This window comes from Rana temporaria, chromosome 9 (genome assembly GCF_905171775.1).
Source record: "Rana temporaria chromosome 9, aRanTem1.1, whole genome shotgun sequence".
NCBI classification, from domain to species: Eukaryota; Metazoa; Chordata; class Amphibia; order Anura; family Ranidae; genus Rana; species Rana temporaria.
Genome location: NC_053497.1, coordinates 54,412,674 through 54,439,988, shown reverse-complemented (window position 1 = coordinate 54,439,988; position 27,315 = coordinate 54,412,674). Strand labels below are relative to the sequence as shown.

The 27,315-nt window shown below is 44.7% G+C and overlaps 1 protein-coding gene across 1 annotated transcript; it reads left to right on the top strand.

The window, feature by feature from the left end:
- The first annotated feature begins 9,959 nt into the window (after nt 1–9,959).
- LOC120913531 (lymphocyte antigen 6 complex locus protein G6d-like) lies at nt 9,960–20,806 on the top strand. Its single transcript, XM_040323514.1, has 3 exons — nt 9,960–10,136; nt 19,315–19,425; nt 20,289–20,806. The coding sequence occupies exons 1-3, from the start codon at nt 10,079–10,081 to the stop codon at nt 20,489–20,491; spliced, it is 372 nt and encodes a 123-aa protein (XP_040179448.1). The 5' UTR covers nt 9,960–10,078; the 3' UTR covers nt 20,492–20,806.
- The last annotated feature ends 6,509 nt before the right edge of the window (nt 20,807–27,315 follow it).

Here is a 27,315-nt window from a genome sequence, read left to right as displayed (position 1 = left end):
TCATGAAGCCAGACTGTATGGATTTCAGCCTTGCAGATCTCGCACATGCTCAGTGCTGCACAAGCAATGTAATAGTTTTCAGATCAGGTTTCAGCACCTGTACTGTCCAAGTCACATGATTCTTCGAGACTGGGGAGTGCACAGACTCCTGGAAAGTTACACCCACTACATTCCCAGGAGTCTGTGCGGTGAAGCTTAAGCACCTAGGTGCAGGAAGAGGGAAGATTAACTATTCTGCCTAGCAACAACACTTTGAAGGCATCTAAAAAAAGGATTAATTTTTTTTTTTTAAAACTACTGATGTAATGTTATATTTATGGGTGGAACTCCATTTTAAGTTTTCATGTCTCTATTCTTTTCCATAGACTTCTGCTAAGAAATGGTTATTTAATTGGACACTGTAAGATTTATGAGATACATAATCAGAGTTCAGGGGGACCAGACATTTCTCACGTTGTTTTCCAAACTTTCAGGCATACTCTCCTACATAATGAAAGGACTATTAAAACATGGTCTTACCTGAATGAACCATAACAAAAGTCCTGACTTTAGCCAAGAACAGGGTATTCAGTCATCTGATGCTTTTCCTTGTACTTGGAAGGGACCTTAAGTGTAAGACCCAAAGCTGTGTAATCTATGACTTTGAAGTGACACACAAAAAAATGGTTCTCCTGCTACCTATACCTCTTCATTATATCTTACAATTTTTACTTAAAAAAAAAACAGACAGGCAGCCTGCATAATCAGTACACATTTCTACAAAATCAATAAGCGCTACGAAAAGTTTAGGGTGGCGAATTGGCAACTATTAGGGATGAGCTTCGTATTCGAGTCAAATTCGTGTTCGACTTGAACATCGAATGTTCGATCGTTCGTCGAATTAAGAACGTTTTTGGGCAATTGGCCAATTATGGTTTAGGGGGTTTAGTACACGCCCCACACTATAAAAGGCCGCCTGCAGGTCGGCCTTGTGTAGTGTGTTGCGGTGGTTAAAAGAGAGAAGGAAGAGAGAGAGAGTGTCATTTTTAGAAGGTGGATAGAGCAGGCAGGCTAGTCAGTTAAAGTTACAGGGCCAGATTCAGAAAGAAGTTACGCTGGCGTATCTATTGATACGCCGCGTAACTTCTAGAATGCTCCGGCGTATCTATTTTCTCAAAACAAGATACGCTGGAATTTAGCTAAGATCCGACTGGCGTAAGTCTCTTACGCCGTTGTATCTTAGTTGCATATTTACGCTGGCCGCTAGGAATATGCAAGGAATATGCAAATTAGGTAGATACGCCGATTCAGAAACGTACGTCTGCCCGGCGCATTTTTTTTACGTCGTTTACGTAAGGCTTTTTCCGGCGTAAAGTTACCCCTGCTATATGAGGCGTATCCTATGTTAAGAATGGACGTCAGGCCAGCGTCGAATTGTCCGTCGATTACGTCGTTTGCGTAAGTCGTTCGCGAATAGGGCTGTACGTAAGTTACGTTCACGTTGAAAGCTCTTTGGTCTTAGCCATGGTGGATGGATTGGAATGTAAGGATAAAGGGGGGTAAAGCCTGTTTAAGGCCCCCCCTGTCCTCATTGGATTTAAGGCAGCGGCAGTTATTAGCATCACCCTTTAAAAGTTTTGAAAATAGAGTATTTAAATTTGCCAGCAAGTCATCCAATTAAAAAGGGCAAACAATAGGATCAGTTTAGGTCAAAGAAATCCAACTATAGAGATTTAGAGTAGCCTACAAAAAGGGACTACAGATATTTGCCAGTTGCCAGAAGAAATTTGAGGAAGAAACAGCTCCTTCGCTATGCAAGAGAGCTATAATACATGGCTTTAGAGGGCTCTTCTGGCAACGAGAAGACTTCTCCTGCAGCTTCTTGAGCATGCTGGAGCTGAGGGTCAGTAAAAGGTTCCATCCGCTGGTAATATCTATCATTTGGCATGCAGTACTGAGGTCCACCAGCAGGTGTCTCCTGGCAGTTTGGAACTGTCAGGGCAACTTCTCCCCACTGTTGTCATCTTTGGGCCGCGGTACTGGTGTCCACCAGCGGATGGATCCTGGCAGTATGGAGCAGATTTTACCTTCTGCAGTCAGGCATCACCTGAGCTTGTTAGCAGGTAATAGTATAAATGACCAGTAAGTGCACACACACCTTGCCCATGGTATTGTCCTCGTGCCCTGACCTGCAGCCTGTTTACCTGTTATCCTGATCCTGAACCCTGATTCCTGTATCCTGAACCTGTTTGTATCTGTTCCTGTATTCCTGGATCCTTGCCCTGCAGCCTTGTTTCCCTGGATCCTTGCTCTGCAGCCTAATTCCTTCCATCTTGTCCCTGTCTGGTTACTCCTGGCCCCCCATCTGCTGATCTCCTGTTTATGATCCTGATACATGACACTGAGGATGAAGATTGGCTCAGAAGCTGTCTCTCCTTACCACCACTGACTAACACAGGGGATCATGTAACCAGACTGGAGCGAGCTGAGAATAGGTACTGTAAGTCCACGGGTTAGGGGATGAGTGAGTGAGAGAGACTTATATAGCGCAACAACAACACACACATGCGAACTAAATCGCACATTTTATGCCTTTCCCCGGGCGCTGACAACCCACGCCATACGGATTTTCAGGGGGACTTCACGCCACAAAAAAAAGCCGAAAAAAATGCATGGGGTCCCTCCAAAATCTATCCAGGCCCTTAGGTCTGGAATGGATTTTAAAGGAAACCCCACGCAAAAAAAAAATGGTGTGAAGTCCCCCCCCCATAAATCCACACAAGACCCTTATATGTGCGTGTAGGCCAGAAGGCAAGGAAAAGTGGGGGGACAAGCAAGCATCCCCCCCTTTTGAATCATATCAGGCAACATGCCCTCAGCATGGGTGGCCACTTTACTGGAGGGAGGGCTTGTTGATGAGGACAAGGGTCTCTTCCCCACAACCCTGGCCCAGTGGTTGTGGGAGGGTAGCTTACTGAAATTTGTAAGCCCTCTTTAAGAAGGGCCCCCCAGATCCAGGCTCCCCACATGTTAATGAGTAGGGTAGTAGTATATATCCTTACTCATTAACCACAAAAGTAGTATGTATCCCTACTCATTAACCAAAAAAAGTCAAATGTTGCCGCCTACCGAACACGACCGTCACTAGACGCTAGCCAAATGACAATAATGCTTTCCCTTGCCCCTAAGTTAAAAAAGGGGCTGGGTCACCCAGTGAAGAGGCTCCACCCCTGTGACATCTCAGGGGCAGAGGGGCAGGGTCGCGGGGGTGGCATGCGTCATCATAGAAAGCTGGTGATGTCACCGGATGACCCCACTCCATGACATGATGGAACAGAATCTCTGGTTGCTTTCATGGGTGACCCTGCCCCTGTGTTTAATTAGCGGGGGGGGGGGGCAGCACTGTTATTTGTCAAGTGTCTAACAACTGGATGGTTGTGTTTGGCGGGTGACAAGTTTTTTTTGTCCGTGCGGGTTGGCGGCCGGCGTTCATTGTGATTGACGATAGACTTAAAACAGGGGGCATGTTTATTTTTTTAACAAAAGACTTTATTTACTTTTGACTTTTTGTTTAATGAGTAGGGGTGCTATGTAACCCATACTCATTTATATGGGGGGGAACAGGATCTGGGGGCTCCCTTCCTAAAGGAGCTTCCAGATTCTGATAACTACTGGCCAGGGTTGTGAGGAAGAGGCCCTTTTCCTCATCAACATGGGGACAAAGTTCCCCCCATGTAGAGGGCTTTGTATGGTTCAAGAGGGGGTTACTTGCATGCTCAGATAAGAGTCTTGTATCAATTTTGTTGGTGTGGTGTTCCCCTTAAAATCCATACTAGACCTAGAACCTGGTATGGATTTTAGGGGACCCCACACATTTTTTTTTTTTTTTGCATGGGGTCCCCCTTAAAACCCATACTAGACCTGTCAGAACATTCTGCCGGTAATGGGCGCAAATCGAAAATCGATTGGGACATTTTAGATCCAGAAAATTGAAGGAAAAGTTTGGAAAATCTGTGCCGAATGGATAATAAATTGAATGGTTAATGTGTTTCTCGCCTGTTAAAAAGTGAATTGTTGGGACTGCACATATGTGACCCAACGAGAAACTAATTCGAGAAATAAATTGAACGATTTATCATTCGAAATTTGGACATTACATGATAGCAAAATCGTTTTCTCTCAAGGCCGTGTGTTTTTTTTTCGAGAGCGAGTTTGAACGACTTTTCGACTGGTGTATGGCTAGCATAACTATTATACCTTTCATTTATAAAGTACTATGTGTAAATAAAAAAAATACATATTAGCCCCTTATTAACCCTTATGACGCTTACAGACGAGTTACCTCCTGTGGGCTTGATGTAATTTTGGGAATGAATGACATTATCGAGGTCATGGGACAATTCTAGGTCAAGAAACACTAAAGACTTTGTATCTGTAACAAAGGTGAATGACAGCCCCATATTGTTGGAGTTACAATGCTCCACAAAAGGTGGAATGGAACATTCTGGACCGTCCCAAATAATATTAATGTCGTCAATATAACGACCAAAAAAAATTAAATGTTTAGCAAACGGGTTATTGTGCCAAATGTTCAGTCACGTTCAGTTCACTTGCTTGCACCAGCGTCCTGTACAGCCACTTCCGGTATCGGGCAAAATGGCGTGGGAGCGTGCGCTCCACGCCTCAATGTGTGACGCCGCTTGCGTTCCAAGCGGCGTCCAGCTCAGCCACTTCCGGTTTTCAGCAGGATGGCGTGGAGACGTGCGTTCCACGCCTCAATGTAATGCGCAGCTTGCGTTCCAAGCATCGTCACGACGCCGGAAGTCAAGCAAGGAAAGCATATGCGTTCCAAACCTCTGTATAAAGATGAAGCTTGCGCTTCAAAGCATCGCGCTGACAGTAGAAAGCACGGCTAATACAAAATCTATGCACAGAGGAGCCAAAACACATCAAAAACAAAATGATATGCATAAGGCAGGCCGGATATAAATAACATATATCGAAGCTAGAGGGGAAGAAAAAATTGGCCACAAATGTAAAAAGCCATCAAACTATGTACTTGGGCCATAATTAATTCTGCATAAGTAATTGCATATCACACCCAAAATAGCGTGCAAAGAAAAAAATAATAAAATATATATATAATAACTTTAAAATCATAATTAAATAAATATATATAATTAAAACAGTCAGATTAAAAATTTAGAACCTGCTCTATTTTTTCTCGTCGTTTTTCATGTCGTTTTATTTCACGTCGTGAAAAACCATTGTGTGTAGGCTTTAACGAGGGGTAAAAAAACATGCATGCTCAGAAACAAGTTATGAGATGGGAGCGCTCGTTCTGGTAAAGCTAGTGGGCCAGATTCATATACCTGCGCCGCGGCGTAACGTAACTCATTTACGTTACACCGCCGCAACTTTTCAGCGCAAGTGCTTGATTCACAAAGCACTTGCCTGAAAACTTGCGGCGGCGTAACGTAAAACAGTCCGGCGCAAGCCCGCCTAATTCAAATGGGGCATGTACCATTTAAATTAGGCGCGTTCCCACGCCGAACGTTCTGTGCATGCTCCGTTAGGAAATTTCCCGCCGTGCTTTGCGCGAAATTACGGCGCCCCAACGTGTTTTTTGAATGGCGACGTGCATTACGTCCTTTCGTATTCCTGGACGTCTTACGCAAAAAAAAAAAAATTCAAATTCGACACTGGGAAAGATGGCCATACTTTAACATGGATGGTCTAATGTTACAACACCTAAATAGCACTCGTAACTTTACGACGGGAAAAGCCGACTAGCGACGACGTAAGCGAATGCGACGAACGCGCGTACCTTCGTGGATCGCCGTAAACAGCTAATTAGCATACCCGACGAGGAAAACGACGAGGACTCCACCCAGCGGGCGCCGAAGAATTACACCTACGATCCGAAGGCGTACGAAGCCGTACGCCTGTCGGATCGAAGCCTAAAGCCGTCGTAACTTGTTTTGAGGATTCAAAACAACGCTACGACGCGGCAAATTTGAAAATACGCCAGAGTATCTGTAGATACGCCGGCGTATTGCGACTGTGAATCTGGCCCAGTGTTCGTAATGGAGATAGCACATTCGTCACACTGTAACAGACTGAAAAGCACGAAGACTGAAAAGCGTGAATCGTCTCTCACCAAACTTTTACTAACACGCGGTAACATGAAATCGGCAAAAGCAGCCCAAAGGGTGGCGCCATTCAAATAGAACTTCCCCTTTATAGTGCTGTCGTACGTGTTGTCGTATGTGTTGTACGTCACCGCGCTTTGCTGGAGCATTTTTTTTCACGATCGTGTGTATGCAAGGCAGGCTTGAGAGGAATCACGTCGAGAAAAACTTTGTTTTTTTCAATGACATGAATAACGGTCGTGTGTACGCGGCATTAGTGATTCCTACTTACTTTTTATTACCCCTTCATTCCTTTCTTTCCTTAGCATATTTTTTCTCCTGTACATAAACTTTTTAAATTTTCATTTCTTAGTTGTGGCACTAAATTAAGAAAAAATTATGTTTTGTCTCAGAAACATGATTCTAGTTCCTCAGTCAGGCTAATATCCACGAGTGAGCTGGAGTTGGTGGGCGGAGCTGGGGGTGTGACTACCACCTCCCACAAACTCCTTCACTATGGATAATGCTGCAGCTGAAGCAGATAGAGACAAGGACACAGATTCAAGAAGCAATTGCGCCCGTGTAACCATAAGTTACACGGCGCAATTGCTTACTTGCTCCGGTGTAACGAGTGCTCCTGATTCAGGAACCTTGTTACACCGACTGCAGCCTAAAATCTGCGCGGCATAAGGCACTCATGCCTCGCAGATTTTAGGCTGCATTCTTGTGCTTGCCGCTAGGGGGCGCTCCCATTGTGATCAGCGCAAGCCAGGTACAGAGTTTCCGTACGGCAACTTTAGCGCAAGGCAGTCCCTTCTAATAGTAGGGGCAGCCAATGCTAAAGTATAGCCGCCGCTCCCGCGACGTGAAATTTGAATTTCACGTTGTTTGCGTAAGTGCTTCGTGAATGGCGCTGGACGCCATTCACGTTCACTTTGAAGCAAATGACGTCCTTGCGAAGTCATTTGCCGCAATGCACGTCGGGAAAGTTTCCCGACGGAGCACGCGCTGTACGCTCGGCGCGGGAGCGCGCCTAATTTAAGTGATTCCCGCCCCCGGCGGGATAATTTAACTTGCGCGCGCTTACGCCGGGCAAATTTGCCGGCGCGCCCTTGCAATTCACGGAGCTCAGCCACCTCAGCCTGCCCTGTGTCACCCCAAACAGTGCTGTGCCAATCCAGCCTGCCCTGTACCACCCCAAACAGCCCTGTGCCACCCCAGCCTGCCATGTACCACCCCAAACAGCCCTGTGCCACCCCAGCCTGCCCTGTACCACCCGAAACAGACCTGTGCCACCCCAGCCTGCCCTGTACCACCCCAAACAGCCCTGTGCCACCCTAACTTGCTCTGTACCACCCCAACCTGCCCTATGCCCTAACCCTAACTTGCCCTATACCACCCCAACCTACCCTTTACCACCCCAACCTGCCACTATACCACTCTATACTACCCTAACCTGCCACTATACCGCCCTATACTATAATTTACAGGGGCTGGTTTGGGGTGCGCCCCATGACCGTGTGCTGCCTGCATGGTGCTGGGCAGCCTAGACAGAGGGGGAGGGGGTGACACCATGTTTTACCGCACCGGGAGACACCAACCCTAGTGACGCCACTGATTCAGGGTAGCTACAGGTAAGCCTTAATATAGGCTTACCTGTACCATAAAGTGTGTTGTAAGGGTTTACAACCACTTTAACCTACCAGCATGTCTTTGGTGGGTGAGAGAAAACCAAAGCACCTGAAGGAACCTGTGCAGGTACAGGGAGAACATGCTAACTCCAGGTTCGAAACCACAACCCAAGTACTGCCATGCGGAAGTGTTAACCATGTAGCCACTGTGCAGCTCACCACCATCTTCACGGTAGGCTCAGACAAAGTGTTAGCTCACTGTCTTTATTCTGTTCGCATTTATGCATCTGTGAGGAGGAACTAATGTTCTCTTTACTTCCTTTTTTAACCCCTCAATACCTGCACCACCGTGCCACAACTGCATGGGGAATGGCCCACTTTTGATGGGAACTTCTACCTGCTGAGTGCAACGGCCTGTATAATCATGCAGGTGGGACCTTCGTGCGACTTTTGAGGGTTTACGTAGAAGTCTATGGCCCCAAGTCGCACAAAAAAACAAAGTGGTGCAGGAACTATTTTTAAGTCGTACAGATACGAGCAGTACTCATTCGGAAACATGGAGGCCGACTTGTCATGCGACTTTGGGGTCCAAAGTCAGATGACAAGTCGCACAAGTGTGGTTTATAAACTTCCTATAGCTTTTTTTCTAGTGCTGAAATAAAGAGTACTTTAGCATCCTAGTCAAAAGAGCCGTGTCCTGGTGCTGATCTTTCACTATATATATATCTGTGCAGGCCAGTCAAGTTCCTCCACCCCAAACTCGCTCATTCATATGGACCTTTCTTTGTGCATTGGTCCGAATCATTTGGTGGAGGGGGGATTATGGTGTGGGGTTATTTTTCAGGGGTTGGGCTTGTACCAGGCGTCAGCATACCAAGACAGTTTGGACAATTTCATGCTCCCAACTTTGTGGGAACAGTTTGGGGATGGCCCCTTCCTGTTCCAACATGACTGCACACCAGTACACCAAGGAAGGTCCACAAAGACATGGATGAGTGAGTTTGTGACAGAGGAACTTGACTGGCCTGCACAGAGTCCTGACCTCAACCCGATAGAACAAGATGAATTAGAGTGGAGACTGCGAGCCAGACTTCCTCCACCAACATAATGGCACTCCTACAAGTCCCACAAAAGTCCCCATGAAGGCTTATATGCAAGTTATTGGCCATAAAAATGGTATGGGGGCCCAGGTACTGATGTTAAATGTTCTATAAAAAAAAGATTGTTTTTACAGGAGCAGTGATTTTAATGATGCTTAAAGTGAAACAATAAAAATGAAAAATTCCTTTAAATATAGTGCCTGGGGGTCCCCTTAGTCTGCCTGAAAAGTGGTGCATCTGTACCGTGTATAGAACCTGCTGCAGCAAAACGTACATATATATAAAAAAAAATACATTTAAATTGTTTGGTATATTTACTGGCCCCTTCCCCCACTCAGCCTAAAACATCCAGAGTAAGGCCCCTTTCACATGTGCAGACCGTTCGTCTGTTTATTACAAGTCCGTTTACGGACTTGTAATGAATCCCTATGGGATTGCAGACGTTAGCGGATGAGCATCCGCTAACGTCCGCAACCATCCGCGTCCGTAAAGATCAGTTTTTTCGGACGGAAGAAAACCCTATTTTTCTTCCGTCTGGCGGATCGGATGAATACGGACACACGGTCCGCATTCATCCGATTCCCCATAGGGGAGAGCGTAGGAGAGACAGGGCGGTCTCTGCACAGTGTGCGGGGACCGCCCTGTCCGCCGACAGCTTAGCAGGGATTACGGATGATCCCCGCTGAGCCGACGGACGCACACGGAGCGGACACAAAAACGGTCCGCTCCGTGTGAAAGGACCGTAACAACCGGTGGGAGAGGGGGGAAGCTGGCAGTGCTGTGGGGGGGAAGGAGGGAGAGCCAGGTCAGTAGGGGGATCTGTTCTGCACAGGGTGATTAGGGTGTGCCTGGGCACACCTGGCACACCCTGTGCACACGCCTATGTTGAACCGTATGGTATACACGATCGGATTTTCCGGGGACAAAGCGTAGGACTTTTGTCCGAAGGGCGTTGGCCATGAACTTGTATCGTTTTTTCAGCTCTTTAGGACTAATACTGGGATGCCATTAATGTTCATGTGCGTGTAAAGGCGGATGTCCCAATACTTTTGGTAATATAGTGTATCTCTAGGTGAGAACCTGAACCCAATATGCTGATTTTAGTTTCTCTTTCCTCATTGATGAAACCACTGCTCCACCTCTTCCCATTTCTTACATCAGCTGCTGCTGGGAGGGACCCTCTATAAAAAGGAGACAAAGAGAGGCAGTTAGGAGGTTATAGAGGAGAGAGGCAGACATGAAGATGTACGGGGTGATGACAATGGTGCTTCTAATGCTGCTGGGCTGTCACTTAGGTAAGTGTGAGAATGCAGAGAGATGAATGGACCCCCCACGGCAGAGGAATTCACTGGTGCAGGGCCAGGTATGAGATCTGGGAAGACCTTGCAGATAGGTTGCAGAATCACTAAGAATCCTCATTGATGTGCAGTTGTACTGCTTAGAGATTCTAAAAATTCATGCAAGAAATTCAGGAAAAAAATTGTATCTCAAAGGGTTTATTTTTAGCTCTATGTTAATAAATGATTGCATTTTATACTGCAGTTTATCCCTGTAATAGTCACACAGCCCATATTGGCAGTTGATTCTTTTGTGTGCCCCCCCCCTTATATTGATTCTCAATAGACAGACTATTTATTGCTTCTCATAATTAGATATGCGATGCTGGCTTTAAATTAAGGCTTTTTCCTAATTGGATTCCTCTTCCTTTTTGGCTTTTATCTTTTAATTTTCCTTTTTTCTGCCTAGAGATATGAATTTGGCCACATGCCAGCAAGAAATTGCTTGTCCTGCAAAAGTAATGTTAGGGCTGCATTATTTATTAAACCTTGTTACTGAGGGAGTTCACGGTTGGCTGTATTCTCTTAAATGGGCCTCTGTTGAGATAATGGGCAACAGAGTGGGTACAAGAGCTTTACTGGGGTGTTTAGCCCTAGACTTTACTTTTTTTTTTTTTCTTGCTTGAGGACCACAAACTGGTCCCCAAAAAAAAGACTCTTGAACATCATGCACATTGCCTTGTTTATTCAAAAGCAGTGTTAATTTAGTTGACTAAAACATTTTAGTCAACTTAATGAATACTATTTTAGTCTACTGAAATTTGACTTCAAAATGTTCATACCTCAATACCATAAATAACATATTCGCTTCTTCACTCCAGCAGTATATGAGTTTGGAAATGTTAATGCATTACAATTTAATTACATCCATTAGATTTTAGATGACTAAAATTTGTTTTAGTTGACTAAATACAGTGTTTCCCCGAAAATAAGACCGGGTCTTATATATATTCTGGCTACAAAAAACACACTAGGGCTTACTTTCAGGGGATGTCTTTATTAATGGTATGTACAAAAATGTTTCTCCCCCTGTCAGCTCTGGAGTCAGCATTGTGAAATTCTGTAATCCCCCAAAAAAACCTTTGTTTAAAGAACTTATAAAATGATTTAATCCGTTCTGTAAAAAGATAATATCATGTGCAGTGTGTCTCTTTGTGTAACTTTATTGTGGAAAATACCTTACTTACAGTGCCGCTTGCCGCTCACGTGAGCCGCTGGAGCTCTTCTTCCCTACTCCAAATACTGCAGAGGGAGGGGCCAAGATCACCAATGACATCAGCCCCACTCTGAGTACTGCAGTGGGTAGGGGCTTAATAAAGTTTTATTGAAAAAAAAAAACAGCTGACATCAGCCGGGAGGAGAGGAGAAGAGCTCCGGCGGGTCACGTGAGCGCCCAGCAGTGCTGCAAATAAGGTATTTTCCACAATAAAGTTACAAAAGGGAGAAACACTGCACATGATATAATCTTTTTACAGAACGGATTACATGTTTTTACAAGGACTTTAACTAGGGCTTATTTTGGGGTAGGGCTTATATTGCAGCCATCCCAGAAACTCACGCTAGGTCTTATTTTCGGGGTAGGGCTTATTTTCGGAGAAATAGGGTATGTCTAAAACAATTGCAAAGGACTAAAATGGGACTTAAGCTAAAATACAATTTTTGTCCTAGGACTAAATCGAAATTTGCTGCCAAAATGTACACTTGTTAAAAAAAAAAAAAAAACTCTAATCCTTTAACCACTGCGACCCCGGAGCCAATCCTGACCTTTCTCCCCACCCCGCTCCTGGGCAAATTCTGACGTCTCAAAGTGGTTATTAAACGTTGTCAGGTAAGCCTATAATAAAGCTGACCAATGGGTACTGTAAATATGTCCTAAACGTGCGATGTTTAGGAGATATTTGCTGTACACTGCGCCGATGATGATGTCATCATGCATGCACTGTGAAGAAACAGCCCTCCATGCCGTGATTGACTGATCCCGTGCACAGGAGTAATGTCACGCGACTCCGGTCAGTCACAGAGCTGGAATCCGCGGCCCCCGGAAGGAGGGGGGGGGGGCGAAGATGGATGGTACTAGCCCATTATGCTTTTACTTTGCAAGGGGGAAAAAATAAATACATGTAAGAAATCAGCATTTAAAGCTATTTAGGACCCCCAAACATTATAATGAATTTTATTGCATAAAAAATCTACATAGGCAATGCTTTAAAAGCCTTTACAGGGTACCATTTTTAGAGTTAGAAATGTCGCTCTTGCTCTGAGATTTATGGCAATACCTCACATGTGTGGTGCGATCACTATATACATGTGTGCGAGTAGTGATGGGCTCGGGCTTGTTCGGATCGAAGCCAGTGTCCTGTCGAATAATGCCTCCCATCGAAAAATGCATCCGCCGCACGTTGATTCATATACCGATCAGCTGGGCGTGATGGATCAACTGAGCATGCGCAGTTCGTCGGATGCATTTTCCGACGAGAAAGCAAGACACGGAGTGGGGGCGGAGAGAGAATCTAAATGTAAGATTCTACCTCGCTCTTTGTGGCGTGACGTATTAACTGGGCATGAGCAGTTCGTCGGATGCATTTTTCAATGAGAGGCAAGCCACAGAGAGAATTTAAATGTAAGCTTCTGCCTCGCCCTCTGCATCTCAACACATGTAAGGGAGAACTCTGCTGGGAACACTGATATAAGGCATAACTCCGCTGGCTTAATAACGTTGGCACCACATCCAGCCCAGCCCCTAACATGCCCCTAGGCTGCTCTAGAGAAAGGGGGCGGGCCCCATGCACAAGCAGAGTATTTGTCCTCTGAGTTCTCCCTTTGATCAGATTTCCCAGCGGAGTTCTCCCTTGTGTTGAGAGCGAGGCAGAATCTTACATTTAAATTCTCGGTTCCTCAGGAGTTTGGAACAGTGGTTATATGGTAAGCACTTCTGCCTGGCCGCACTGGAGTCGTTGGATTGAATCCCATGGTGCTCTCTGCCTGGAGTTTGCATGTTCTCTCTGTGCCTGCGTGGGTTCCTCTGGGCACTCCGATTTCCTCCAACACTTCAAAGACATGCTGGACCCTACTCTCCTCTTTAGCAGCAAGCAACCATATTACAAAAATTGTAGGCATTTATTGTAATATTTGGAATGCATAAATTTGTCACATAGCCTGGAAAAGTTACAAACGCCAAAATAACTTGTATAATAAAGAGCAATATAGAATATAGTAAGCAATGAGGAAATGCACAAGTACAGAAGCCCATCAGATGTAGCGTAAGACAATGTAAGGTACAGTTTAACGGCTATGGATAACACATGGCCTTGTTCAGATGTGTCCAGCCCATAGCAGGCATTCGCCTGGGGAACTTCATACAGCAGTTTGCAATGCTCCTCTCACTTAAAAGTGCAACCCATCAGTGGCGGCTGGTGCTCCTTTTTCTTTTTCTTTTTTTTGGGGGGCACAAGCAAAAATGAGGGAGAGGTAGATATAGACAGACAGTGGCAGCCCGTCCATAGGGGGCACATGGGCGCCGCCCACCAAAGCTAGTTTTCCTTTTAAGTGTACTGTGTTCGCGCGGGTGCTGGGCACAGTGCACTATGAAACTCAGAATTCTGTCTGTTAAACTGATGCCGCATACAGACGGTCGTTTTTTGTGATGAAAAAAAACAACGTTTTAAATCATGAAATAAAACAACGTTTTTGAAACATCATTTTCATAGACGAAGTTGCCTACACACCATCGTTTTTTTCACAATGCTCTAGCAAAGCGAGGTTACGTTTCACCACTTTTTTTCCATTGAAGCTTGCTTCATAACTAGCTTCTGGGCATGCGCGGGTGTAAAAACGTTGTTTTAAACGTTGTTTTTTGCTACACACGGTCAATTTCTGTGAAGTAAAAAATGACGTTTTGAAAAACGACACATAAAATTGAAGCATGTTTCAATTTTTTTTGGTCGTTTTTCAGAAGACATAAAACAACGTTTTCTCCCACACACGGTCAATTAAATTGACGTTTTTAAAAACGTCGTTTTTTTACATCGCATAAAACGACTGTCTGTACGCGGCATCAGAAGTCTGACTTTGAAACTCAGAATTTTGTATTTATTTATTTTTATGATGGCCCCAGGGCTCTTGCATACTTTTTTTACTCTGAAAATAGAGGGTAAACTGTGCCTGCGTGTTATACACAGGGGGCTGTTGACCGTTTTTTCCCCCTGAAATTTCCCTCCTAAAGTTAGGGTGCTTGTTTTATGCCTGTGCGTGTTATACGCTGATAAATACGGTATTTGCTTCTTTCTAATCGGTTTAAAATATGTGTGTGTGTGTGTGTGTGTGTGGTGCTACCCTCATAAGAGCTGTTGGATGATGCTTGTCCTCTGGTGCTGCCCTGACCATGTAAACTCTTCCACCCTTTGACACTCTAGGTTCAGACAGTTATACAAATAATACCCAGCACAGAATAAAACGGCAATGCATACAATGTAATAGTCACAGATGTATTAAGTGAAGTGAACTCCTGCGCTGTCTAGAGTGAGGGGACAAGTGAAAAGTGGGGATACTGCTGCAAATAAAAAAGAGGTCTACCTCGATAGACAAAAAGTGATAATTGTAACAAGTGAAATATTTGCGCTGTCAAGTGTTATACAAATTAATGTGTGTGTGCATATAACCACATACATATACAAGTACAAAAAATGGGTGGGGAAAGTCCAAAAAAGGGGGAGTGACACTAATATACCAGTAAACAATATTGTTGAATAGTCATTAATCGAGGGCACAGTGCTGAAGAGGTCCAGGTACAACAAAATCCAACCATGTAGGGGTGCAGTTCATCAATACTTTATCCAATCAATAACGTTGTGAAGTGAAAAATGTTGAAAAACACAACAATAAAAAAAAAAAAAAAAAATATAGAAATAAAAATAAATATAAAAATAAAAATAAGAATAAGGGTCAAAGTATTTCAGAAGAAGGAGGCCTTGTATCCAAAAAGGGTGAAAGATAGAGAGTGAGCCGTAACCAAGATCTCATATATGCACCTCTAGTGATCCCAGCAGCTCACCTCTAATCTGGCAAGCTGGATTAAATCAGCCTGATCCTGATGGGTGTGGTCCGTTGTTGAATATCACATACGGGTCTCCATAAAGTGTATTACATGAAAAAGTAAAAAGGGTAGAAACCAAATGGTGTGATAACGTCACAGGGAGGGATAGCAATGTCTTCTGATTTAAACCAGTGGAGATGCACTCACATGTGGGTGAAAAAACTGGGGCTCTTATCCACGAACGCCGAGCTCGTCAGTCCCTCCTTCCTCTCCCTTACTGATTCTCCAGGGTTAGGAGTCCCGTGTCCCCAATGGTTCACGAGTCGGCTCTTGTTATGTATGAGGATCTCGGTGGTGTATGTGGGGTAAGAGAGAAGGACAAGCCCGATCGTGTGATATCATCAACAATAAACAAAAACCCCCCAGGAATGCCCAGGTAGTAATGCACTCACATGAACAATATAACATAAAAGACCTTCCTCCACGAGTGCGGACTCGCAATAAATCTGTGCCTCCAACACTTCCCCTCTATCTGTGGCTCAGTCCGGACACTCAGATGTGGCAGTCATACATGGGGGGAAGTGGAATAAACAACCACAGCGTAGCCCAGTCAGACGTGAAAAGTTTATTTTAAAAGCACTTAAAAACTCACATTTAAAATCGAAATTGCTGCATCAATCCGACGAGTGAAGTCACATGTTGACGATACGCGTCGGGATTGGAGGGCTTGACACACTCCAGCATCCGACCACTGGATATACGAGTTCGCCACTCGTCGGATTGATGCAGCAATTTCGATTTTAAATGTGAGTTTTTAAGTGCTTTTAAAATAAACTTTTCACGTCTGACTGGGCTACGCTGTGGTTGTTTATTCCACTTCCCCCCATGTATGACTGCCACATCTGAGTGTCCGGACTGAGCCACAGATAGAGGGGAAGTGTTGGAGGCACAGATTTATTGCGAGTCCGCACTCGTGGAGGAAGGTCTTTTATGTTATATTGTTCATGTGAGTGCATTACTACCTGGGCATTCCTGGGGGGTTTTTGTTTATTGTTGATGATATCACACGATCGGGCTTGTCCTTCTCTCTTACCCCACATACACCACCGAGATCCTCATACATAACAAGAGCCGACTCGTGAACCATTGGGGACACGGGACTCCTAACCCTGGAGAATCAGTAAGGGAGAGGAAGGAGGGACTGACGAGCTCGGCGTTCGTGGATAAGAGCCCCAGTTTTTTCACCCACATGTGAGTGCATCTCCACTGGTTTAAATCAGAAGACATTGCTATCCCTCCCTGTGACGTTATCACACCATTTGGTTTCTACTCCTTTTACTTTTTCATGTAATACACTTTATGGAGACCCGTATGTGATATTCAACAACGGACCACACCCATCAGGATCAGACTGATTTAATCCAGCTTGCCAGATTAGAGGTGAGCTGCTGGGATCACTAGAGGTGCACAGATGTATTGATACTATTCTTTTTTTTTTTTCCATACATAAGCCCTTTAGAGGCCAATCCTGCTTATCAGAATTTTAGTGTTCATTGTGTTTTTTTTTTTTTCAATCGCCCAATACAGTTCTGTTGTATTCTTTACACAAGGAAACTCTAAGGAATTGTAGCAGATGTCTCCCATCAGCTGCTAAGTAAATTGATACAGTGAGAGGGGGGCTAGGCTGCATTGCTGGTATGCCAGCAGAATTGTGAATTCAGAGCATGCAGCTAGTGTCTAAATCTGGCCTAGTTACTAAAAGCACCCAATAGACCATAAACTGACATTACAGAATAAAACCTAAAAGTGCGTGCCATCTTGTCTCATTGCATGGGAAATGGGTTACACACTTCAAGTGTCTATGAGCCAGCATTTGTGTGCTGTATGTCAGCATTTGAGTTATTAGTTGAGTGAGGTGCAAGTCCTACTAACCAATAATTTTAAGTGGATGAGCTGCACATGTGTCTGCGGTACATTGTGGTCAGAAAACGAGGCTTGTTTTCCTAAGATGGTATCCGCTGTTTTTACGCCATCCTTTAAAAACTCATTGGGCTAGATTCAGTAACCACTTACGGCGGCGTATCTCCAGATACGCCTCTGTAATTTAAAATCTGCGCCGTCGTATCTTTAGGCCGATTCTCAAAGCCAGATACGTTGAAAAAATAGGCTTCCTCCGCTGACGTAACTTGCATACGCCGGCGTTTAATTGTGTGCAATTTTCCGCTGGCTGCTAGGGGCGCTTCCACAGATTTTCCATGTCCAATATGCAAATGACCTAGATACGCCGATTCAGAAACGTACGTGTGCCCGCCGCATTTTTTTACGTCATTTACGTAAGGCTTTTTCCGGCGTAAAGTTACCCCTGCTATATGAGGCGTAGCATGGACCAGCATCGAATTTTGCGTCGTTTGCGTAAGTCGTACGCGAATAGGGCTGTGTGTAAGTTACGTTTACATTTAAAGCAATGACTATTTGCCGCATAATTTAGAGCATGCGCACTGGGATACTTTCACAGACGGCGCATGCACCGTTCGTTAGTAACGTCAATTACGTGGGGTCACGATTAATTGGCATACAAAACGCCCCCTACCAGCGTATTTTGAATTGGGCGGGCTTATGCCGGCCCATGGGCGTCCACTCCATAGGGCAAAGGGGGGCAATTGACCCCCCCCCTGGAAAATTGAGAAGGTGTTGAAGAGTTTTGCGACCACGGGCTGTCTAAACGGTCCCGGGTTGGATGTCACACAGGCACAGCGAGCAGAGTGAAGCTGCCTCCCCTCCAGTGTTTATGTGTACACAGGGGGAGGGAACCTGCTGTGCCTGTGCTGATGGCTGATCTGAGGTTCTGACTGGGATGGGGGAGGGGGGTTTGTGCTGAATGGGGGGTCCATCTGTGCTGAAGGGGGGTCTGTGCTTAAAGGGGCTCCATCTGTGTTGAAGGGGGGTCTGTGCTGAATGGAGGGGTCTGTGCGTAATGGGGGGGTCTGTGCTGAAGGGGGGTCCATTTGTGCTGAATGGAGTGTTCTGTGCAGAATGGGGGGGTCCATCTGTGCTGAAGGGGAGTCTGTGCTGAAGGGGGTTCTGTACATTCTCTAGGCTATATTTATGTGGGCATGGAGTGAAGCTGATTTATCTCAAGAGCTATTTCACACTGCCAGCTGGCCGCGTTATCGGTAAAGTGGCGCATTACCATCATTTTAGCTGCGCTATTCGGCCAGTAGGGTTAAAAAGGGTTAAATGCGACTGTGTATCGCCGCTGCCGAAGTGCCCCTCCCTGAAAAATTTTCAGCGGACGCCCATATACGCTACGCCGCCGTAACTTCGGGCGCAAGTTCTTTCTGAATACGGGACTTGCCTCTCAAAGTTACGGCGGCGTAGCGTATATGAGATACGCTACACCCGCCTAAAGAGAGGCATTTGTTACTGAATCTAGCCCATACTCATTTTCTTCAGAACTGCAATAAAACCATAAGACCCCAGAACATTTGCCCGTTTTTCATCCATCCGTTGATGGATGAAAAACGGACCTCAATGCATCTTTATGGAAAAACAGATGTACATGGATCATCCATTTAGATCCGCTTCCAGCAACTTTTTTTTTTTTCTGTTTAAAACGGATCGGACAAATACAGATGTAAACTGATAAACAGTCAAATGTTTTTTTTTTTCATCAGTTTTTTGCATTGGCAGTGAATGTAAAAGCAGCTGATGAGCAACTGATGAATACATCTGTTTTGACGGTCCACATGTGTGAAAGGGTCCTAAGGCTACATTCACATGGACGACTAGCATTGGTGCAAATGATGGCTGCAGAAATCTGCTGTTTCAGCCACCTGTGGGCAGCTAGCTGTGGCCACTGACTGTAGACTTTAATGACAAGTCAATGTGGGCGCAGAAAGCTGTAGCTGCCTGCCCAGCTGACTGGTCTTGACAGGTACCCGCTCTCACTTCTCGCTCAGTTCACAGAGGTTAAGTGAGACAAAAGGCAAGGCCCACTCATACCAGTATAGCTCCAATGGGGGTCAGAGTATAACAGAATTGCCAAAATAAGAGCAGTTGCTTAGCACGTTGATGGACTTTTAACCACTCTTTGTTCTCTGACAGGTCATGCCATAGATTGCTATTCCTGTGTCTATGGAGTTTGCATACTCCCTCCCAAGGAGTCCTGCAGTTTTGGACAAGTTTGTGGCACTGAAACTGCAAAAGATAACGCTGGTAAGTAGTTATAATTGTGTAACCTAAATGTGTGCGAATCTAGCCTGCTGTAAGCAGCTATAGGTACAAGGATATTCTGGTAGAAAAGCTCTCGCTACAATCGGCACTCTCTCTCCTTAGCAGACCTCAAGGGTAAATGGCTTCAAATCTCAAACCATACAAGATCCGTCACTCAGAAACTGACTGCATGTGTCATGGTATGAAGCCTCTGACAGAGGCCTCTTGCCATGTGATCAGCTGTGACCAGCTGTGACCAATCAACGGTAAACGGCTTTCCTCGGTTCACGCTGACAGGGAGAGCCGATCAGCGGCTCTCCCTGTCGGGGGGGGTCTGTGCTTATAATCAGCACATTGATTATCAGCACAGCCCCCATCAAAAGTTGTAAATCGCTGCCCAACACCTGCCAGCTGTCCCCCAATAAAAGCTTGTCAGTGTCATCAGTGCCCTATCAGTAATGCCTGTCGGTACCCCCATCAATGTGCCACTTAGTAATGCCTGTCAGTAGCTCCAGTAGATCGAGGGCGTTCGGCGCAGTACTGCACACCGCTTTTGCCTGAATCCTCGCAAACCGAGTTAGGATTTTTTCAAATGCAGTGCTCATATTGCGAAACAATCGTGTTAACCGAAGTTCACTATATAGATAGAGTGTGTGTGTATGTATATGTATGTATATGTATATGTGTGTGTAATATATATATATATATATATATATATATATATATATATATATATATATATATATATATGTGTGTGAGACTGTCAAGGGTTTAAACCTACCCTCACACTTTCCATAATGGGGGGGGGGGGGGGTTTGCCTATAGTTCAATTTTTAACTGTACTTTTTCATACATTTTTTTGGCAGGTCTCCTCAACCTAAAGAAGAAAGGATGTATAAGCCTTACAGACTGCTTATCTGAATCTTCGGTGTCCTATCTGGGCTACACAGTGACTACCAAACGCTCCTGCTGCCTTACCAGCCTCTGCAATTCAGCTGCCACCCCAAAAGTGTCCATAGTCACCGGGGTAGCTGGCATGATAGCTCTCCTTTTAGCCAAGTTCTTCTAAGCCTGATCCGACAAGACCCATTTTAGAAAGGATCATGTCAGGATGGTGGTTTCATGGTTAGCCGAGCCTCAGTTCCAGCCAGCCAATGGGAGCCTCTGGTTCTGGATGGGTGGGAGTCACAGCTTAGAGAGACGCCTGTCCGAAATTCTTAATACTTAAACTAATCTCTGTTCTAAGTGTGTTTTCCTCACAGCCTAATTGTAATCCTGTATAGCTGAGCTTTTACTGCAATTCCCGTGTGCCTGCGCTATATTCTCCCTCAACCAAGCTGCTGAAATGTCTTCCACTTTTCAATAAAGTTTTTTTTAATATTTGTTTTCTCATTTACTATCTTTTATTTCTTTAGTGTACTGTTGCTTTTTCTCCTCAGGACTTTGAATTTAGTGTATGTAAACGTGAAGGTTTAAAACTCCTAAAAGCTTAATTTTGCTGCCTGTGACTCTCTGGGTAGATTTCTCTCCACATCCTGTTATGGCAATGCAACAGGAAATGAAGACACACTCCAAAGTAAGGAGGGGTTTCCATCTGGTAGAGTTGTCACCAGAACGGATGTTCCTGTTTTTTAGATGCTTGGATTTGGTTTATTACAGGGGTTACAGCCCATTGAAAAGCAATCCATGGTGAATCCCTTTTCAGAGGGCAGTATAACTGCAGCTGGCTCCTCTCCTGCTTCCTGAATATTTCTGGGAGGGTTTATTTTTTATTTTTTTCTAATCACATGGGGAATTTTGTAGTAAAAACTATTTTGGCTCACCGTTGTAGTGTGCTCCCATTGAACGTAATGTGTGAGTTTGACAGGCGGTGCTAAGTATCGTGGCCAAGGCATGTGGACCACCCTGTCAAACTGTAATGTTAGAACTTGGGTGATGGCCCACGGGGCAGTAAACAAAAGAGCGACAATTTTGAAGAAAAACACAATGGCCCGGATTCAGAAAGGAGTTGCGTCGGCGTATCCCCAGATACGCCGTCGTAACTCCGAATGCGGGCCGTCGCATCTCGGCGCCTGATTCATAGAATCAGATACGCCTCAATGTTGCCTAGATACGAGCGGCGTAAGTCTCCTACGCCCTCGTATCTTAGGGTGCAATATTTACGCTGACCGCTAGGGGCGCTTCCCTAGACTTCCGCATAGAATATGCAAATGAGATAGATACGCCGATTCGGAAACGTACGTCCGCCCGGCGCATTTTTTTACGTAAGGCTTTTTCCGGTGTAAAGTTACCCCTGCTACTGTATATGAGGCGTAGCCAATGTTAAGTATGGACGTCGGGCCAGCGTCGAATTTTGCGTAAGTCGTACGCGAATAGTGCTGTGCGTAAGTTACGTTCACGTCTAAAGCATTGACTATTTGCGGCGTAATTTGGAGCATGCGCACTGGGATATTTTCATGGACGGCGCATGCGCCGTTCGTTAAGAACGTCAATTACGTGGGGTCACAGCTAATTAGCATACAACACACCCCCTACCAGCCTATTTTGAATTATGCGGGCTTACGCCGGCCGATATATGCTACGCCGCCATAACTTTAGGCGCAAGTTCTTTCTGAATACAGGACTTGCCTCTCAAAGTTGAGGCGTAGCGTATATGAGATACGCTTCGCCCGCCTAAACTTACGGCAATCTTTCTAAATCTGGGCCAATATCTTTTTTACTTTTTGCTATAAAAAACATCTAGAATAATATATATTTTTTTTTTAATATAGACACAATTTATACAACGATTAGTGCTATAAAAATGCACTGATTACTGTAATAAATGTCACTGGCAGAAAAAGGGGGACTTACTAGGAGGAGAGAGATCGGTGTTCATACATTGAACACACAATCAGTTTCCTCTCTCCTGAGAGAACCGTGATCTGAGTGTTCGCACCAGAACCTTCGAACAGACCGAACATTCGTGCGAACTTTAGAACCCCATTAGAAGTCTATGGGACTCGAACGTTCGAAATCAAAAGTGCTAATTTTAAAGGCTAATGTGCAAGTTATTGTCGTAAAACGGGTTTGGGGACCCAGGTCTTGCCCCAGGGAACATGTATCAATGCAAAAAAAGTTTTAAAACGGATGTTTTTTCAGTGATTTTGATGATGCTTAAAGTGAAAAAAAAAATGTGAAAATTCCTTTAAATATCGTACCTGCTGGGTGTCTATAGTATGCCTGTGAAGTGGCACGTGTTTAGAACTGTCCCTGCACAAAATTACATTACTATAAGAAAGTCATTTAAAACTGCTTGCGGCTTTAATGTAATGTCTGGTCCCTGCAATATGGATGAAAATCATTGAGAAAAATAGCATGGGTTTCCCCCCCAGGTCATTACCAGCCCCTTTGGCCCTATATACTTTGAACGGCAGTATACAGGCGGTGCAAACAAGACAGGGACTGTAGGTTTGTTGTTAAGTAGAATATGTTTGTAATTTTGAACTGGTACTTTTTTAAAGTGTAGCTCCAGCCAAAAAATCAATTAAGCTTTTTGGAAAATATAGAGACAGGTTATCACCCCTGTAACATTTGTTTTGCTGTCTGTGCGCATCTGTTCAGAAGATTGCAACTCGCTTTCTGTCCCAATGACAAATGATTTTTTGAAAATTTGTTTTATTTTGTGAAACAAGGATTGGTGATACTGCATCAGTGGGCAGGAGACACCTCTTACAGAAGATAATTTCCCTTCCTAGAGGTAGATTTCCTGTTGTCTCCTTCCGTTTGCAGTAGGAGTCGTTTGTAAGTTGGATATTTGAAAGTAAGGGCCTGCCGTATATACTCTGCTGAAATTTGGGCCCTAGGTGTTGCCACAACACTGTAAACCCTCACGATAGTTAATTAGAACACTTGCAGAATTGAGCAATAGTGAATCGTTGGGAAGTTCGTCATCAGACACTGAAAACGACGACAGTGACGATTCTGCGACTGAGCAAATTTCAGTGTTTTTGATTTGATTTTATTTAAAAAAAATTATATTAAATATTTTTTATAGTTATTTATTATATTATAATTTATGATTTTTTGTTTCAAACTATCATAACCGGGATGTCTACTAGACTCTTGGACAGATTTAAGTGTGTTATTCCTAATGCTGCGTACACATTCATGACGAGAAAAATGCAATTTTTTAAATTGGTCATTAAAAACGATTGTGTGTGGGCTCCAGAGCATTTTTCTCGTTGTGAAAAATGGGCATTAAAAATTTAGAACATGCTTTAATTTTTTGCGTTTTCCACGTCGTCGTTTTTCACGTTGTGAAAAACGGTCGTGTGTAGGCTTTAACAACGGGAAAACGTGCATGCTCAGAAGCAAGTTATGAGACGGGAGCACTCGTTTTGGTAAAACCTGCGTTTGTAATGGAGATAGCACATTCGTCACACTGTAATATACTGAAAAGCACGAATCGTCTCTCACCAAACTTTTATTAACACGAAATAAGCAAAACCAGCCCAAAGGGTGGCCCTATCTGAATGGTAGTTCCCCTTTATAGTGCCGTTGTAAGTCATCGCGCTTTGCTCGAGCATTTTATTTCAGGATCGTGTGTATGCAAGGCAGACTTGACATAAATCACGTTTCCATGACATTAAAAACGGCCGTGTGTACGCGGCATCAAAAATACAGGCCTACAATATAGAATGCCAAATTTCTATGCAAAACAATGTACTGCTTTGAGATAAAAAAAAATCTGACAATCATACCGCTAGGGAGGTTAATGAAAGTTTTAAAAAGCCGCACAGTTTTTTAAAACTTGCTGGGGCCCCTGGCCTGTATAGACTATTTTCTGGAAAAGTTAAACTTAGCCTTTAGGCCCAGTTGACACTGGTGCGACATGCACTCCGACTTTGAGAGCACATGTTGCATTACATGTAAAAATCAATGTTTCACTATGAGAGTGGTTGTAAACAGTCCCAGTACACAGCTCCGGACGGCGACATCGCTACCGGAGGTACTTCTGATAAAGACGGGCCCTGACTCAAATTCAGGGAACAGCCATTCTGCCTGCTGGGCCAAATTGCAGGAGCCAGAAAAAATAGACTACTTGCTTTGTGTCCCAGTGCAAAGAGGAAGAGGTGGAGCTTTAATTGGTCTTTTATAAACAAAATTACATCACACACATGAGCACACTGATAGGTAAGTTCATATAGGTCAGTCCATACATGGTTCTTCTCCTTGCAAGTCCATTTTTGGCACAATCAGCCTCGTGTCATACAGGGCTCTTAAACCCAAGTTTTCAGGGGCAGAGACATATTTGGTCCTTCGGTGGAAGAAGAGGAAGGAGGGGTAACAGCTGTCCAGTATTATTAGTTACACCATCTGTCTTCAGTTTTTTCTTCAAGCTGAACTTTAAAACATTATAATATGTTTCTTCATTTAAGGATAATAACAGTATTGTAACATAACCCATACATACATATGTATTCACATCTTATATAGATCAAGAAATAAAAGAGAATAAAACAAATAAACAATATAAGAAAAGAAAAACAACACTTCAGTGGTTATTTAAAAGAAATAGCATAACACAAAAAATATTAATTTTAGTAACTTCCATCACACTTCCAGGTATTGCGGGCTGCGGCGCTGTGATTGGGAGCCACTGGTAACGTAGCTGAAGCAACGGCACATACTGATACAGGGGATATCTCCTGAACCGTGAAGGTTTAGGAGATATCCAGGATAGCTACAAGTAACCTTATTCTAGGCTTACATGTAGTGAAAAGTGGATTGTAAGGGTATCATTCATATTCTCTGAAAAATTGCCAAGAAATCATAAATTCTGCCAGGGTATGTAAACTTATGAGCACAACTGTAAAGGCAACACTGACAGGCACTGATAGGTGGCACTGATAAGCAGCACTGATGGGCACTGACAGTATAGGCAGCACTTATGGGCACTCATAGGTGGCAGTGATGGGTGACACTGGAGGGCACGTATAGGCGGCACTGATGGGCTATGGTGGGCACTAATGGGCAGCACTGATAGATGGCACTGATAGGCAGCACTGGCAGGCATCACTGATGGGCACAGAGTGCCATCCTTAATGGGCAATGATTGCCATGCCTAGTGGGCTTACCTGGTGGCCATGGGTGGGCATCCTTGCTGGCCATGGGTGGGCATGCCAGGTGGCCATGGGTGAGCATCCCTTGTGGTTCTGGGTGGGCATCCTCAGGGGGGATGCATTGATAAATAATCAGTGCAGTCCCCCTTGTCAGCCGATAAACTTATTTTCCTGTTTCCAATGTGATCAGCTGTGATTGCATACCTCCCAACTTTTTGAAATGGGAATGAGGTACACCTATCAGCAAAAGTATGTAGGCATAGGACACACCCCTTGCCACACCCCCTTAAAGGAGAATTGTACAAAAAAATAGATTAGTTAAACCCACAAGTTTATTTTCACAACTATTATTCCTTTATATTGGCTTTTGACTTTTACAAATGCAGCAATTTAGAAATTGGATGAAAGGTTTAGCACTGAGAAACACTTTTTGAAAGATAAATAGTGCATTTTATATACATCTATATAGATCAGACAAAAATGAGGAGGAAAGAGGGACAGAGGGACTTTGTTCCAAATCAGAGACAGTCCCTCGCAATCAGGGACAGTTGGGAGCTATGTGATTGGGCACAGCTGGTCACATGTTAAAGATCCTCCGTCAGATCGGAGATGCAGTGTGTCAGACTGACACACCACACCACTGATTGCGCTCTGCGTGCCCCTGCGGGCATGCGCTGTCTTGTTATCCTGCTGGAAATCATATGACGCCCAGTCAGGATAACTGAACCACTTCCCGGCCATCGTTCTGCTATAGGCTGGGCGGGAAGTGGTTAAACGCAGGTAATGGCTGCAATTGCTCCATTACAGCTGCAGCCTGTCATTGATTGAGGAGCTGCAGCTGACCAGAAACACCTGGCCACAGATGCAGACATACACTGATCTAAGCGGTTTACAGCCCTGCCTGGCCATCTGAATGAGCCAAAAGGGGGCCAAATTGTTCCTTTGCCGTCTCAAGTGTTGGTTTTACAAAGCTATAATGATCGTTATTTGTTGTAATGACCATTATTTCCAGCAAGGAACTAAAATAACGATCTATCATTATCAATTATCAATTAACGTGGTTGTAAACCCCTACATATACCCAGTGAAGCGACTAGGCTCAGATGATATACAGAGATTAAAGAAGAAGTCCAGCCTGAGCTTGTTTGGTTGGACTTCTATGGATCACAGGAGTGCAATTTGTTTTGCAGTCCTGTGACCCATTTTCAGCAGAGAGCTGGCAGAAGTCTGCTCTCTGCTGATGTTACAGAAGTCAGTCCAGGCACCGCCTCATTGCGCCTAGACTGTGACACCCATATCAGCCTCTCAGCGAGCTGCTGAGAGCTTGAGCTGGCCGCCCCCACTCCCTCCACAGCTCAGCACTCCAATGAACGAATAGGGGGCAGAGCAGAGAGCTGTGGCTGACAGTTTTTATTGAAGAATGCCTGGCACTTGTTCAGGCGCCAGTGTGCATAGGCAGGGCCGCTGATAGGGGGGGACCACCAGCCCTCCTGTAGGGGGCCCCGGCACACAGAGGGGCCCTGAGAGCAGGAGGATCGGTGGAGAACAATGCCCTCCATGTCTCTCACCCAGGTTTCTCCCACTCTCCCTCCCACTGGCTTTTAGCTGCTGGGTGAGAGACATGGAGGGATAATGAACCTGTTCTGCCACCGCTGAAGTCCTTCCCCTGCCACGCGAAAACTCACAGCTGGGACAAGGAGACCGGAGGCTAGAGCAGAGAGGAGACATCCAGGAGGAGGTGCGTTGTGTTGTGCTTTCCTTCCTGTCAGAAGAGCGTTCCACATACAAC

What these genes read in the sequence shown, in the direction of transcription:
- LOC120913531 (XM_040323514.1), top strand. Translation starts at nt 10,079, where the DNA reads ATGAAGATGTACGGGGTGATGACAATGGTGCTTCTAATGCTGCTGGGC. An exon ending in GCTGCTGGGCTGTCACTTAG is followed by an intron (nt 10,137 to 19,314) that starts GTAAGTGTGAGA and finishes GTTCTCTGACAG; the next exon opens with GTCATGCCATAGATTGCTAT. An exon ending in AACTGCAAAAGATAACGCTG is followed by an intron (nt 19,426 to 20,288) that starts GTAAGTAGTTAT and finishes TTTTTTTGGCAG; the next exon opens with GTCTCCTCAACCTAAAGAAG.